Source organism: Mauremys mutica, chromosome 1 (genome assembly GCF_020497125.1).
Source record: "Mauremys mutica isolate MM-2020 ecotype Southern chromosome 1, ASM2049712v1, whole genome shotgun sequence".
Classification (NCBI taxonomy): domain Eukaryota; kingdom Metazoa; phylum Chordata; order Testudines; family Geoemydidae; genus Mauremys; species Mauremys mutica.
The window spans coordinates 94,743,054-94,760,283 of NC_059072.1; the positions used below are offsets into that span (position 1 = coordinate 94,743,054).

General features: G+C 45.6%; 1 protein-coding gene across 1 annotated transcript in view; it reads left to right on the forward strand.

Annotated features, from left to right (window-relative positions):
* Nucleotides 1-17,230, forward strand: part of TMEM184B (transmembrane protein 184B) — a 43,718-nt gene that overhangs the window by 12,095 nt on the left and 14,393 nt on the right. Inside the window, exons 2-3 of the mRNA XM_044985589.1 lie at nt 9,133-9,392; nt 16,039-16,204. Of these exons, the coding sequence (XP_044841524.1) occupies nt 9,192-9,392; nt 16,039-16,204 (367 nt within the window). The 5' untranslated portion in view covers nt 9,133-9,191. The remainder of the gene's footprint in view (nt 1-9,132; nt 9,393-16,038; nt 16,205-17,230) is intronic.

The window sequence follows — 17,230 nt, forward strand, 5'->3', positions numbered from 1 at the left end:
TTTTCTGTCTTGTTTTACTGCATGTACTGATAGCTGTTTAGAAAGGAAATGATGAATGGACAGAATCTCATGAGAATTCAGACTGTTCAGTCCTCCAGAGGGATAACAATGTAAAAAGCCACATTTGGACAGCTATTTGTTATGCAGTTAGGAACCACAGAATTCTTGCATGTTTATGCAAGTTATGTATTCAAGTACATCAGCTTGGATGGAGTTGTGTGTGTGTGTGTGAGAGAGAGAGAGAGAGAGAGAATATGTGAATGTTCGAACACTTGTGAATTCCTAAGTATGTGAAATAGATGATGTGGTATGACTCTTTTATTGGCCTGAGGTTAGGATGGCTTTATTTCTTGTGAGTGGTTAATCAGTGAGTGAGTTACATGGATCATCCCAATCAAACTTTTGTACCATGCGATCAAGTAATCTGCATAGACCATATATTTAACTGACACTGTTTTAGAGAGTTTTAAATAATATTATTGAGACTGTCTTATATCTCACCACTTGTAAAACCAGGTGCTTTTGTGAGTCCAATTGTACAGGACTCGGAGGGAGAAAAATTAAAACTAGTAATAAGTTTAAAACTCTCTTGATTTCTTTGTATCAGAGGGGTAGCCGTGTTAGTCTGGATCTGTAAAAGCAGCAAAGAGTCCTGTGGCATCTTATAGACTAACAGAAGTTTTGGAGCATGAGCTTTCGTGGGTGAATATACATGCATCCGACGAAGTGGGTATTCACCCACGAAAGCTCATGCTCCAAAACTTCTGTTAGTCTATAAGGTGCCACAGGACTCTTTGCTGCTTTGATTTCTTTGATTGCTGCTACCTATTTGGCTGACTCTGGGCTTGTCTATATGGGACAACTTCTCAGCCTAGGTCTATTACAGGAGTGAGAGGGTGCAGTTCTATGGCCTGCAACATGCAGGAGGTCAGACTAGATCAGGGGTTCTCAAACTGGGGGTCGCAAGGTTATTACATGGGGGGTTGTGAGCTGTCATCCTCCACCCTAAACCCCGCTTTGCCTCCAGCATTTATAATAGTGTTAGATATATAAAAAAGTGTTTTAAACTTATAAGGGGGGGTTGCACTCAAAGGCTTGCTATGTGAAAGGGGGCACCAGTAAAAAAGTTTGAGAACCACTGGACTAGATGATCATGATGGTCCCTTCTGACCTTGAAGTCTACGAGGGTGAATCTATAATGCACCAGCTTGCCTTGCAGTAAACGTCCCATGTGGACACCGCTACAGCATAGTGAAAGTCCCGGATGTTACTGTGTGGCAAGCAGGTATATTCACACCTTCGCTAGCAACACAGGAACTTGCCATGTAGACAAGGCCTCCGCTTATGAAATGTGTACACAGCTAGTTTGTATGAAAACATCCTCTTGTTGTTACATTGTCCTCCCTTGTTCCGGTCTGCCCATTTGTCTGATCCACTGATTTATGTCTTATAATGCACATTGGAAAAAATAACCCCAACTATACATGCAATACGATGGGGGCTAATTTAGCTACAATGAATCAGGAAAAAGATCTTGGAGTCATCGTGGATAGTTCTCTGAAGATGTCCACGCAGTGTGCAGAGGTAGTCAAAAAAGCAAACAGGATGTTAGGAATCATTAAAAAGGGGATAGAGAATAAGACTGAGAATATATTATTGCCCTTATATAAATCCATGGTACGCCCACATCTCGAATACTGCATACAGATGTGGTCTCCTCATCTCAAAAAAGATATACTGGCACTAGAAGAGGTTCAGAAAAGGGCAACTAAAATGATTAGGGGTTTGGAGAGGGTCCCATATGAGGAAAGATTAAAGAGGCAAGGACTCTTCAACTTGGAAAAGAGGAGACTAAGGGAGGATATGATAGAGGTATATAAAATCATGAGTGATGTGGAGAAAGTGGATAAGGAAAATTTATTTACTTATTCCCATAATACAAGAACTAGGGGTCGCCAGATGAAATTAATAGGCAGCAGGTTTAAAACAAATAAAATAAAGTTCTTCTTCACGCAGCGCACAGTCAACTTCTGGAACTCCTTACCTGAGGAGGTTGTGAAGGCTAGGACTATAACAGCATTTAAAAGAGAACTGAATAAATTCATGGTGGTGAAGTCCATAGGTGGCTATTAGCCAGGATGGGTAAGGAATGGTGTCCCTAGCCTCTGTTTGTCAGAGGATGGAGATGGATGGCAGGAGAGAGATCACTTGATCATTGCCTATTAGGTTCACTCCCTCTGGGGCACCTGGCATTGGCCACTGTCGGTAGACAGGATACTGGGCTAGATGGGCCTTTGGTCTGACCCGGTACAGCCGTTCTTATGTTCTTATATCTTTTTAAAGTGTAAGCTGTTTGGGCCAAAGGCTGCCATTTACTATGTATTTGTACAATACATAGCACAATGAGGCCTTGATACTCGTGGGCAACTGTAGGCACTGCTATAATGAAAATAAAAACTATTTTAGGTAACTTTAAAAAGATTATTTTTATATAAATAACTTCTAAAAGTCCAAATTCAGAGGATCATCCGGAGGTAAAAGTGGATTTGTGTGACCCACTGGCAGGGTAGATAAAAAAAAAAAATTTTTTTTTAATTGTTTTCTTTTTTTAAAATGAAATCTGAATTTAATATAAAATACATTAAGGCTAAACTTAATCTCTTGAAACATTTAAATAAATAAAAAAAAGTTGAATCCATAAGCCTTCATCAAAAACTGAGGTAAAAGCTGTTTTTCTGTATAAAGAAAGAATCGGGGGAGGGATGCAACTAACTTTTGAGGTCAAGCTTTATAAATTTGGCACAGTAGGTCAAGCTATGTATTAAGGGCTCATTTTGTTTAATAAAATTTTTTGTATGCTGTTGTGTGTTCAAATTCTAGCTACCTTCCTAATGCAGCTTGACACAAATCACGAGTAAAAATGATCTAGTAAATAAGCAATGTATCATTCACCATTTTCTTATTAATTGCACATTTTAGTATGTTAGAATCTGAAAATATTAAGCTATATAATTGCTCAAATGTATATACTTAATGTATCCTCCTAGCAGAAAGGTGTACTATCTCTTAGGTAAAAGCTGTATTTAACTGTAAATCAACATGCTTTAATGGTTATATCAACTAATAAGAATGCACCTTTTAAAGTAATGAAGTACAAATGAAAAAGTTGATTAAAATTGATGATTTAAGTCAAGGCTTTCCACTTGGTAATTTTTAAATCAGTGATTTAAATCACCCTGATGTAAATCAATCCACCCTGCTCATTGGGAAGCTGTAAAGCGCCCTTTTCCAGTGATAGCCTAAAACTGAGAGCTTTCTAATTGCAAGAATTCAGACCCTAGGCTGGTTGCTGGTGGTGGACTGAGTATTGTCTCTCCTGGGCCTCTGACCAGGATAATTTTAGGAAGAAATCCCACTAGCAGGGGAAGGACACACTTTTTTTGTGGCTGGTTAATTTAAACAAAAATTAAATGTGATGGTGGTTTGAAGCTGCTTAGAAGTTTGGAATGCAGTGGAGATGGATTAGTGGGCAGAGGACAGGTGAGACAAGTGCATGAGAGGTTCTGTTTGTCCCATGGACATCACCATGTGTGCTTGTTTGTGTATATATGCAGACATGCCCAAATTTATAATATGGGCAAGATTGAAATGTGGAATTTGACCCACAAGGAATCCCGTATGGGGTTTCCAGGATAATAATATTGATGGGGTGGGAGTATCTTGTTAGATCAAGTTTCAGTTGCCGGAAGGAGGCTTAGCTGGTACGATTCCCTTCTCAGGCTAGCTTTGAGTATCGCTCCTTGCTCCCTCCGCTCTTTGAGGGGAAATGCTTTAACCTCACTGAGACGATCTATTTTAAAAACACAGATTGCATTTGCAGATGGCAAAGAGCCACATATAATTCCCTTTTTCCTAATGACTTCAGGGGCAAAGCTAGCTCTCCATGGTGACCAGAATCCAGCTACTCTTGGTACAAACTGGGTCCAGTTCAGAGCAGGGCAAGTGGGACATAGATAGGAGGACAGAGTTAAGTTCTGCAGGACCCTGTGCATGCCTGGTTGGTTTGAGGAAGTCTGCCGGGTGACGTGTGTCTGAGCTCAGATTCCTCTTTCCTGTTGCACTTGTTTTGCTAGGCTGCTGCACCGGAAGTGTGCTTTGTGTAATGAATGCAGTGTGATACATGCAGATACCCCTTTTAGTTAACTGCTTTGAATTCTAAATTTGCTTTTGGTGAAAGATGCTGGTTTGATGGTGTTGGAGTGAAGGCCCCCGTTTCCAGAAGTGGTATGGGATTGACAGTAGCAAAGTGTACATGTTCCTAAGCCCTGACACGTTATCGTGATGTAAGATCCTAGTGTAGTCGGGGACAGGTAGTTTTACCTCAGTGTAGTTAGTCAAAGTCAAACCTTGAGCAAGAAAAATGGTAAAAGGTTTAAAAAAACCCAGATCTATTTAAAAAAAACAAAACAAAACTGGGCATGTGTAGTCTTGAGAAAAGAAGACTGGAGGGGGACACACCTGATGAGTCTTCAACTACGTTAAGGGATATTATAAATACCATGGGGATAAATTGTTCTCTGTCTACTGAAGGCAGAATTAATGGGCTTAATCTGCAGCAAGAAAGCTTTAGGTTAGATATTAGGAAAAACTTATTATAAAGGCAGGTAAGCTTTGGAACATGCTTCCAAGGGAGGTTGTGGAATTGCCATTACTGGAGGTTTTTAAGAACAGGTTGGACAAACACCTGACAGGGATGGTCTAGGTTTACTTGGTTCTACCTGAGCACAGGGGACTGAATTTGATCACCTCTCAAGATCCCTTCTACCCCTATATTTACACATGCACACACGGGATTTACCTTGGTTAGCTGTATGCAAGTTAAACTACACTGCATTGTTTCCAGTAGGATTTTACAGTGAGAGAGTGATGAAAACCCACTTTTTTCTGTAGTAAAGGCATAGCCAGATATTCCCAAACTGACTTCATGTGGATGTTGTTGGATGATAACTTCAACCACTACGGTTTGTATCTAAACCAGTGCCTGAGAAGTGAAATAGTTCCTATCCCACTGTAAAGAATAACTTAGTGGGTAGAGGGCAATGATGTCCAGAAGAGAATGTCCTACTCCTTCCCCCTCTCCCTTATGCTGCTTTTGATGTCCCCTGGATACAGTTATGTGGCAGAGAGACTCAGAACAGTTGTCTGAAGAATCCTGTATGAGGGTTAGGAATTGTAGATTACGGTACATCCCTTTCAGACAGAGGCCTATGCACCCACCTCGATGAATTTTTGTTAAAGAAACGTGACTTTCCATTCACCAGGAAATGTACATGTTTTTCTATAGTGTTCTTCACACGCTGTATTGCAAAGACCCTTTCAAGGGAGAGTGTAGTTGTGAATTGAAAATGGAGAAGGTTTTAAGGTGAGATTTAAAGAGGGGAAGTGACTCGGAGGCAGGAAATGGGGGAGAATTCTGGAGAGAGCAAATCTGCTCCCCTTTACCGTCAGAGTGAGGGAGAGTTACAGAAGGATGGGCAGAGAAGAGAAGGCAAGACTGAGCAGACTTAGGGAATAGTTCCAAAGTTAAGATTGCCCCCTCGTGTGTATATATTACAATTAAGTCTTGAATTACATCATCACCTCCTATTTCTCAAATAACACAATATAATAAACAATTCTTGCTGCAAGCAAAGATTTGTGTGTCAGACTGATAGTGGTTTTCTCATTCTTTTTTCTATTCACGCTAATGTCATTGTAACAATTCTCTATACCAGAGATGGGCAAACTACAGCCCACGAGACTGTCCTGCCTGACCCCCGAGCTCCTGGCCCAGGAGGCTAGCCCCCAGCCCTCCCCTGCTGTTCCCCTTCCCCCGCAACCTCCGCTCACTCGCTTCGCCGCAGACACAATGCTCTGGGCGGTGGGGCTGTGAGCTCCTGGGGCAGCGCCTGACCCAGTCTCAGTGCTGCGTGGTGGCGGTGTAGCCCGGCTCCAGCTCCGCCAGCCACTGGTGCTCCAGGCAGTGCAGTAAGGGGGCAGGGAGCAGGGGGGTTGGATAGAGGGCAGGGGAGTTCGGGGTGGTGGTCAGGGGTGTGGATAGGGGTTGGGGCAGGAACAGGGGGTTGAATGGGAGCAGGGGTCCGGGGGGGGCAGTCAGGAAGGAGAGGGGGTTGGATGGGAAGGCAGGGGGCAGTCAGGGGACAGGGAGAAGGTATGATTGGATGGGGCAGGGATCTCGGGGGGGCATCAGAAATGAGAGGAGGGGTTGGATGGTGCAGCGGGGGTACGGGGGCAGTCAGGGGACAGGGAGCAGGGTTGGATGGGCAGGAGTTCTGGGGGGGGCGCGCAGATAGGAGGTGGGGGCCGGGCCACGACCCCCTCCCCTGACCAGCCCTCCATACAATTTACGAAACTCGATGCAGCCCTCAGGCCAAAAAATTTGCCCACCCCTGCTCTATACCTTTATCCTGTCTAACTTAGTAAACTTCTTTTCTCTAAATTATGTATTCTGTTACTTTTGCAAAAGCCATATGCTATGTTTTCTTCTCAACCAGCAGCACAGCCTTCCTTTGGTGCTTTTCAGTAGAGAGAAAGTTAGCTGTGAAGATAATTTACCTGCAAATTTTGGTGACCTATACAGGCTAGCAACACTGCACTATTTTTTTTTTTTATTTCTTAATCTGTAGTCAGTTCTCAGATTTACTGCACACTTTTCATATAAATGACTTTTCTGGATTCTGGTATACACAGTAGAACACACTACTCCAAAATGTTACACGTGTTTAAGGTTGTAGGAAAAAAAAATATTACAAAATACAGTTTGAAAAATGGTAACTAATCCTATAATTAGACTGTGCAGTAATGTATAATCACAAGGGGGCAGTATTAAGATTGCACATACAACCTCAACTTGAGCATTTTCCTGATTTTTGAGTGCTTAACTATACAACCTTTATATTCTGTTATAATAGGAAATTTATGGGGGGGCAGACTTCCCCCCCTTTATGGGGGGGAGGAGGAGGAGAATTTTCACTTATTAGGCCTTTGAAATTCTGCTGGCTTGAAAAGAATTGTAAGACGTGTTGCTGATCACAGAATTTATACAGTTTGGTTAGATAATAGAAACCCCTGCCCCCAATCCTGCATGCCGCACAAGGTCCACAATAGAGAGCCAGTCCCATACCCTTTAGGAGCACTGTAGTTTGGAAAGGTGCTTAGCATCTTCCTCATCTGCAGAGTCCCTGAAGCGCATTGGAGCAAGGATTCCTACTTTACAGCTAATGAAGTCCACAGACCCTCCCTTGACACTTGCATTGCTTACAAGGTCTGCAGGGGTGGCAGCGGTTCTTATTGTGGTCCTAGTTCATTTTGCCATTGTCCTTTTACACTAGGTGAATGTCTGAACTTCCACACTGTGGCTAACACAAGCTCAGCTGGGTCGGCATTAGCACTGCTGGAATCCCTAGAATGGATGTGGTTAAGGCTGCCAATGTGGTTTTTAGCACCATTTTGGTTAAACTTGATCCCTGCAGGGGACATTGGACTTAAAATAAATAAATAAATAAATAAAGGGGGAGGGAGGGAGGGCACAATTAAAACCCTATCTGTACTAAGATTCCCAGTGTTGCTAGTACTGGTGCAGCTGCAGTGCTAGCTCGGGTGGGAATTTTGTGGTAAAAGTTTCTTAGCGTAGACTGCGCTGGTGTGCAGGAGCCCTCTTTCAACCCCTTTGCATGTTACAAGATCTGCAGAAGTACTTCTTATGAGCCCCCTCTGTCCCTACAGCTTTGTAATATCATGGCTGACAGGACTTTTCATGGAGTTAACCGTGGATGCAACTGCCATGAACCCTTTCTAGACAGCCACCTTATGAGCTTTGTAGAAATATCTATTGCTTGTCTTAATATGGGCTTGTCAAAGGCTTAGATCGCTCTCAAATCAAAACCAGTTTCCTCCAGAATCGAAGGTCCTGCTGCTTAATGAGGACAGCTTCTATCCAAGTTTGTGTTCAGACCTTCAGCCATTTTTTCCTGCAGGGTTGTTTGAATAAAAGTCACAAGGATTTTTTTGTATATAATGGGAAAAGTGTGTTCTGATGCTCAAAAATAGCTGAACTGTTGTCCTCATACAATATTTTATTTATTTAAAATCACCCTTGGGTAGAGACCAAGCATAGAAAATTTCAGCCTGAAAGGGGAATGTTTCAGAAAAAGTGCAGCAACTGGAAGAAGGAAAAAAAAATTCCAATCCTTCTGCAGATCCATGTACTACGTTTTCTTCTCAGCCAGTGTTCAGTGTATTTCATTAGCAAGATTAATAAATTAAAGTTCCTTCAAATTTTGGTGACCTATATTCATGAATAAACTAGTTAAAAGGAACCCCCAGCTATTTCCCCCAACTTACCTTTTGTTTTCCTTCTCCTTGCAAAGTGAGAAGAAAGCAGGTAGAAATAAATTATTTCCATAGGTATCAGGAACATTATTGGTCACACATGCAAGCCTCTGATTTGGAAGCAGTGTGGCCTTAGCAATGTGACCCGAGGAGTATGTGCAATTGGCATGTGTGTACACACACCCCAAGGGTTTTGGTAATTAATGAAGGACACTTGCCTTTGGAGTTGGTGCTGAACAAGTTCCCCCTCTGTATTACTACGTGTTGGGCTGCTTGTGGTGCTGTTTCAGATGAGATGTAAGTCTGGCCATTGAGTGTAAAAGGACTCAGACACATCTCTAAAGAGTTGGGGATGTTTACTGGGGTGTCTTGGCCACATTCCAGTCTGGGTAATTTAAATTCTGCCTACCTGAATTCCTCTGTAGTGCCAGATGGATACAGTATTCTTCACTTCCTGCCTAAACTGTTTTGTAGGAGGAGAGTGGTGGTGTTTGTGCTGTTAAATAGCTGCTGGGTTTCACCCTAGAGCTGGTTGTTTCACAGGTGGGTGTGAGCGATCCTCATATGTCCTTACCTAACCATCTCACAGGGTACTATGAATGCATCACTGAGTTCCATTTGGACAGTATTCTAAGATCCCATGTGAAAAGCATGTTATAAATGCAGAATGTTTTTACCTTTTGCATCCATTCAGTTGAGATTAATCTCTGCCTTTTCGTATCTCCCCTTTGGGTTTGACAGGGCTCAACTTAGAGGCGGCTCTGTATTAACCCTGGTGGAACCACTTCCCAAAAGACACAATGATAGTGGTGACTGGAGTCATGTCAGCGCCCGAGCTGGGTTCCACTGCCACCACCCCAGTTGCAGCCCCAAACTTCTCCTGGATGTCTGATGATGGCAGCCCCACTGCTATGGAGCAGCCGATATTCCTAATGACCACTGCTGCTCAGGCCATTTCAGGTTTCTTTGTGTGGACAGCTTTGCTCATCACCTGCCATCAGGTAAGAATCTCTTGGTGTTTGATCCCTGTAACTGTCTGCTCCACCCCCCCCCCCAAACTGGGTGAATACACATGGTGTGAGGGGTGTCTCTGCCAGCTGTGGGGGTTTGTTATAATCATTCCTGCTGCTGTCACTAGCTCAGCTTATGACTCTTTGAAGAGTCACTGTGTGAGCTAATCTTGCATCTTGGCAAGGGGACTAGACTAGTAAATTATTCCCTACCTATAACTCAGTAAAGGTAACTGTGCTCAGTACTGCACAAAACTGTACCAAGGGAATGTTTGAGAGGGGTTCTTTTGCTTCAGGTGGATCCAGAGGTTTGGTAGAAGGACTGTATGAGTTGTGGAGATATCTACTCTGCATTGCTTAATCATCAGCTCTGTTCCCTGAGAGTATACTAATATATAGGGACGAAGCAGCAAGAGAAACAGAACTCCACCTCCCTGGAGAGGAGCAGTGTTTGTGTGTGTTTGGGGGAAGAGAAACATGCGTGTCTGAGGCTTGGTGCAGAAGGCACCATTCTGTAACTAAGAATGTAGTGGCCAGGTAGCTGCCTATACAATGTCTCATCTTTCCCTTTGTCTTCAGGCTTATAATAATCAAACTTTGCCTAGCAAGGAGCTCCAGGTCACTGGCAGGTGAGGAAAGGGAGGGCATTATAAAGGATGTGGAGGATCAAACACCTTTCTGCCTGGTTCTCATTAGCAGAGGCACAAGGGGATAGCCATACCAGGTAAGGCCATTAGCCCATTCAGTCTGGTATCCTGCTTTTAGCAGCAACTAATACCCGTTGTCACAGTTACTGGGCTAGCTGCAAATCTGTCCCCTTTCTGGTCTCTGAGTGCACCCTTTCACGTCTTAGGCCTTGTGCCTCACTTCTCCTGGGGAGGAATTCTGCAGCTTTCCTACTCAGGGCGATTCCCCTGCTGCCCAGGAATCAGGCCCTGCACCCTCCGCCGAAGTGCCGCCGGAAACAGCGTCAACTGATTGAGCCGCCGCCGAATTGTCAGTGCTATCTTCGGCAGCAGCTCAATTGCTGCCGCTGTCTTTGGCAGCATTTCGGTGGCAGCTCTTTCGAATTGGGCCCCGCACGTCCTAAAGCTTGCCCTGTTCCTACTCTTAGGTCAGTTCTCCCTACCATTATTGCCTAGCAGGTCTGATGGAGTTCTGGCACCTGCAGTTCTTCACTTGGGGAGTCTGTGACCAGTCAGCTTCTTAAAGCAGAGTTACTGTTTGTTTTAACAACAACAAAATTAGAGAACAAGGATTTAAACACTAACAGTCTACATACATCTCTTACCTGCTGGCCTGCCACCCCCTGAGGGCCATCCAGACAGGCCTAACTTCTTCAGACCCCTACAGCAGTTTGTCAGGCATCTTAGTCTGTTTCCCCTGAAAAACTCCTCCCCTTTCTTGAGAGAGTGTACCTTTTTAAACCTGCCAGAGTCCTGTCAATCTTCAGTGTTTTGCAGGCCTTTTCCTCTCCTGGTTCAAGCCTGTTTTGTATGGTTATCCGGAGAGGGGCCAAAATCTTCTAAGCAAGTAGTCCTGGCATTGTCTCTTAACACCTCTCCAGTGTTTGCAGAGAGGTGGCTTATCCTGAGCTGCTGTTTTCCTGACAGCCTCTATTGTGTTAAACCAATATAATCATACAGAAAACACCCCAATTACCAGACCACCATATGGTCTTTTATAAAAGTTATTACAGAGCTACTCCAAATCCATCACACCTGTTCTTTTAGAGGAATGTGAACACCCACCTCCCCTTCAATAATACAGTTGGCCTGTTGAGTAGTGCTATAAGTGGAGGTGGGGGCATGTGACGGGGCTCTACTCACCACTGAATAGTGCCACCTCCTGGCATCTCTGGAGATTAGTTCAGTCACACCCTTCCAGCAATTACCCCCCATCCATTTCTCCTCTGTAGCTCCTCTCTCGCTCCAAGGAACCACAGCTGGCCTCTTCCTGACTCAGCCCTCCAGTCAGGTCACTATTGTGTTTCCCCTCCACAGGGGAAGTGTATCAAGGTTCCTGCTGTCCAGCAGGCTTAGGCAGTCTTCTGCTTCACTGCCTCACAGTGCCACTACTGCAATGGCTGGCAGAGAACCCCAGCCAACCCTCTACTCCAGGTTTCTGCCCAGGGACCCTCTACCTAGCAGCCAAGGTCCATTCCCTGAGCCACTTCCATACCTCTTTACCCTCCCCACTCCTCTGGGTTTGCTAGTCTCTTCACTTCCTCCTCCCAGGGAGTAGCTGTGGGCAACTCATTTCTGCAGCTACTCAAACACCTCTTCCCAGGGAGTGAATGCAGCCTTCTCCCTGCTGCCTCTTTTGACTTCATTTTCTTGTCTTTTGTAGGAACCCTGCCTGTCTCTCGCAGGTGAGCTTCTCTCTAATTAGCTGCCTCCAGCCTAAAGCTCCCCCCTCCTTTGCTGCCTAATTAGCTGATTGGGCCCATCTGGTCCAACTTGGCTCTTGCAGGGCCAGTGTGGGGTGCACATCCCATCACAGGGCAGGATATGTAGGTGATGAGATTGTGCCATGATTTATGAGGCTTAATTACCCTCTGTTCTTAGCTGGCCATTTTGTAGTTATGTCAGCTGTTAGTTCATTAGATGATCAGCCGTTTATTGTTTTTAAGTCATCCAGCCAGCAGTGCCTGCCTTGATGACCTTCCGTGCCAGTGAATTCCACTAGCTGAATTCTGCTACGGAAAGGAGTAGCAGGAAATGTTTGTTTTGCTTTTTCTCCTTTTCTTTCTGGGGCAACGCCTGGCTACCTTATCTCATCCAGTATTCTCTGGGTGCCAGCACAAGTCCAATCCAACATCCTCTTCTCTAATGTAGTCGTCATGTGGACTGTAACATGGTGGGAAATACATGCCCTGAAATGTATCAACCTGTGTTCCGTACCTCTGTGTTGTTGGATTCCAGAGAGCTGAGTAAGAGTTGGAAAATGACAGTGTATTGCAGAGGCAAATAGTCTAGGGAGGTTTGAAAAGAGATTAGTCACTGATGAATAAGAGTAACACCTGTAGTGCCACTAGCTTAGGTAACAATAAGTGCTATCATCCTCCTGCTTCAGGGTGCACATTGATGACTTGCTGGGAGTAAGGAAAAATTCTTCCCCTGGTACAGCTAGGGTTTTCTGCTGTTCTCTACTGCAGCGGTTCTCAAACTTTAGCAACCCAAGGAACCCCATTTTGATATAAACATTTTTGTGGACCCCACCTCCCCACTCAGCCCTTGCCATGCCCCCTTTCCTGAGGCCCCACCCCTTCTTCAGGGTCCTGCTCACTCCATCCCCCCTCCTTCCATCACTCGTTTGCTCTCCCCTACCGTCACTCATTTTCACCATGTTGGGGCAGGGAGTTGGGGTACAGGAGGTGGTGTGGGCTCTAGGAGGGAGTTAGGATGCAGGAGGGGGCTCGGGGTGCAGGCTCTGGGCAGGAGTTTGGGTGTGGGCTCTAGTCTGAGAAAGGGGTTTGGGGTGCAGGAGGGGGTGAGGGGTGTGAGGCGGCACTTACCTCGGGCGAGACTCTGGCAGCGGCTCCTAGGTAGGTGCGGGGGCAGAGGGTCTCCATGCACTGCCCCTGCCCACAGGCACTGCCCCCGTGGCTCCCATTGGCTGCAGTTCCTGGCCAATGGGAACTGCAGAGTTGGCACTTGGGGCAGGGGCAGTGCGCAGAGACCCCTTGCCCCGGAGGAATGTGCCGGCTGCTTCCAGGAGTATTGCGGAGCTGGGGCAGGTAGGGAGCCTGCTGTAGCCCCGTTGCACCACCGGACTTTTAGCATGCAGGAGGCGCTGGGAGGGAGGGGGAGGAGTGGAGGGAGGGGAAGGAGTTGATCAGTGAGGCCCATGGACCCCCTGGGGTACCTTCAGGGACCCCAGTTTGAGAAACGCTGCTCTTCAGAATCCAGTGTTGCCATATGACAGGCCAATGACACATTTAACCCATTCCCCTGCCTCTGACATTTAGCGTTTCCTGCCTGACATGCTCTTGTGATCGTGCACACAGTGAAAGGCTCTAGTGACATCCCTGTAATTCTGAGAGGGAAACCTGGAGTCACTTGAACTGTGACGCTCAGTATCCCTGGGGGTGGGTGGGTATTATGTATTATTTGTATGATCATAGCGCCTAGGAGCCCCAGCCCTGGACCAGGACCCCACTGTGCCAGGTGCTGTGCAAAACACAGCACAAAAAGATGGTCCCTGCCCCAAGGAGCTTACAATCTAAGTATAAGATGTGAGACGGTAGTACAAGAAACAATGAGACCATGTTGGTCAGTATGACAGGCTGTGGTCTTAGCACACCAGCTGCCTCACCATCAAGTATTTTATAGGTATCATAGCAGAGGAGAGTTTTGAGGAAGAATTTGAAGGTGGATAACAAGGTAGCTTGGTGAATGTTCATGGGCAGCTTCTGCCATGTGTGAGGTGCACAAAGGTGCTTGTTTCAGAATTTAACAAGGGGGGGATGGAGGCTGGCGGCATGGGCTGGCAGCAGGCGAGAGCTGACCTTTTGAGAGGTGAGATGGGGGATGGCGGGGGAATAGGTTATAAAGAGCCTCGAGAGTGAATACAAATAGCTTATGTTTGATATGGTAGAAAAGAGGGAGCCAGTGGAGGGATTCAGGGAGAGGGGTGACGTGGTCCAAGTGACGAGCTAGGAAAACGATCTTTGCAGCAGCATTCTGAATGGATGAACAGGGGAAGATTGCATTTGTCAAGGCCAGAGGAAAGGATGTTGCAGTAATTGAGATATGAGATGATGAGAACGTGGAGGAGTTTTAGCCATGTGGACAGATAAGAAAGGCTGTATCTGAGATGTTATGCAGAAAGAATCTGCATGATTTAGACCTAGGCTGGATGTGAGGATGTTGGTCTGAGTCAAAGATGACGGACACCCAAGTTATGGGCCCAAGTGATGGGCAGCATGGTAGTGGTGTCTGTAGTTGTCCAAAAAGGAGGTATCAAGGAGGGATTGGGGGTGAAGATGAAGAACTCTTTTAGCCCTGTTGAGTTTGAACTGGCAGTTAGACATCCATGAGGTGAGGTCGGAGAGGAAGCTGAGATAGGTCTGGAGTAGAGAAGTAGATCTATGAATCATCTGCATGAAGGTGTTAGTTCAGTTTGAGTTTGCGAGTGAGATTGCTTATAGACAAGGTGTAAAGGGAGAAGATATGGGAACCAAGGACAGAGTCCTGTGGAATCCTCACAGACAGCTGGAAGGATGAGGAGGAGACATTGAAGGAGCAATTAGAGAGGTAGCAGGAGAACGGGGGGGTGGGGGGGGGGCAAGGAAGGGACACAATTTCAAGAAGAGAGTGGTTGACTGTTGAAGGTGCCTGACAGGTCAAGGAGAATGAGGATGCTGTACTGGTTTTGAGCTTTGGCTAGGAAGAGGTCTTTAAAGACTTTGGTGAAATCAGTTTCAGTTGAGTGCAAAAAGTGGGAGCCACGTTGGAAAGGGTGTGATATGGAATGGGAGGAGAGGAATTTGAAGGAGTGTAACTGGATTGTAAGAAGAAAAAATCACGCCAGTTGGTTGTGTGTGTTCTGGTTTTTGTTGTTTAAATTAAAACTACGTGTAAAAGACTTTGCCTCTGAAGAACATGTTCCCTGCTGGTTCAACCAAACCTGTGTCCATTGACCATCAGGACATGCTGTCAGACCTTTTTCTTTATGCAGGCTTTTGCCTGGAGTCCTTTACTTGTCCTGGCCATTTAGGAAGGTTGATTGTATATTTCAAGTTGACAAATTCAGTATTGCCATACTGGGTGTATATTTTTTGGTAAAGGTGAACTTTGTTAGAAGATGGATATTCTGGGGGAGAACTTTTTTAAGGGTGTGACAGTTTAATTTTGATGATTAATGAACCCCCTGATTTTTGGAGGGAGTGGGTAAGATTGACATCATAGTTGTCTTAACCTATGTTCCTGGGTGACTAGAGAATTTGCAGTTCTATTGGTTATCAGGCTGCACAAGTTTTATGACTTGCGCTGTAGAGAGTCCAATTTCAGAGCTGTGAATTGTACTGCTCTGGTAGGAGGGGAAGAGGCTGGCATTTTATGGCTTTATCAGTAGTATGACTCTTGCCAGCAGGCAGTGGGGTTTGGGGCTTATCCATCTACTTAAAACGTGAAGGAATTTTCTGGGGTTCTTTCATGGAAACGTCATGGGGAAGTGTATAAAACTGCTCAAAGGTAAAGAGGGCTTTAACCATGGTGACAGCCTGATGTGCTCAGTCCTATACGGCTGAGGAAAAGAGGAGGCTGCAGGGTTGGAAATCTTAAATGCCTGAAAAGAGATAGCAGGGTCTTGGGACGGACTATCTGGGAATTAAATACGAACAAGAGAACGTGAGGCCACACTTGATGATAATGAGCAAAAAATAATAAAAATGAATTAAATCCCATCTCATTAGAAACTGGACTGCAGCTCCCAATTCACTTCACACAGGCCACTGCAAGTAGCCATAAGAAAGTAACAGTTTTTTTTAATCCCTGCCGTCTTAAGGCCGCGTTAGATCACCTGCTCCAGTGAGGAGTTCTGTGTTCCATTCTCGGTCCCCCATGGCCATCCAGTCCCACCCTTTCCTCTGTTTGATTGTCACTGATCCTGTTCTCCATCTTCCCCCATTCAGATCTACATGCATCTGCGCTGTTACAGCTGCCCCAATGAGCAGCGCTACATTGTCCGGATCCTCTTCATTGTGCCCATTTACGCCTTCGACTCATGGCTCAGCCTCCTTTTCTTCACCAATGACCAGTACTATGTTTACTTTGGCACTGTGCGGGACTGCTACGAAGGTAAGGCGGGGATGGCGGAGCATGGGGGCTTTCTGTTACAGGCTGGAGCGCAGGGACTGGGCCTGCATGTGGACAGGAAGTGTAGTGGAGGGGGCGTACTTCTGTCCTATGGCTATGATTTGTACTGATATCGAACTAGAACCATGGTTTGAAGCCTGGCTTAGCGACTGGGGAACAATGTCTTCTGTCCTCCTGGCTGCTGTAGGAGTGGCAGGGTATATTGGGATTCCCCTAGGATACGTTTTAGAAAGACACAAAGCTTCTGAAGAGATTTTCTCACATGGCAGACTTGTATTCATTCTTTCAGAGGAGGTGTAAAACTGAAGGTCTGAACGCCCATCGATGTTAAAGATCCCAAAGGTCTCCCAAACACCTGAGCAATTGTATTCTGCCCCTCCTCGCATGGCCCCTAAATCCCCATTACAGTTTCTGTTGGCACTGTTACTCTCTTCCCATCCTGTAACTGTTTGCATCGTTTCCCCAGCACAGAATGGCTGCTGCATTCCACTACAGTAGCCACTGTGGTTCAGTGGTGTGTGTGCGAGAGAGCTGTAACGTGCTTTGGGCAGAAAGGTGTGAGGATCAATATCGGTTATTTATTGCACTTTTCGAAGAATGTGACCCACCCAGCTAGGAAAGGAAAACTCACCCCTGAGGCATATGAGAAAGAAATGGTCAGTCTCTGAAATAAACACTTCTCCTAAAATCTACCCCCTCCCACCTTTCAAAAAAGGAGCCTCTCTTTCCCCCCCCCCCCCCCAACAGCATCCTGGGAGAGGCTGTACTCTGTGGCAGAATTTCCTGTTGGACCACTATTATTGTGTGTCTGTCTGTCCTGACTAAATTTCACCTTGTTTGTAGGGTTTGTTGTTGGTGAGATCTGTGTTGCAAGGAGAGAGGCCCCTTGGTGTGTCAACAAGTTAATCTGCTCAAGGGACCAGTGACAATGCACTGAGATGCAATAGCAGATGGCAAACTCATGAACACAATCCAGAGGCCATTTTTTCTCTCCCCTGCTCTCCCTGT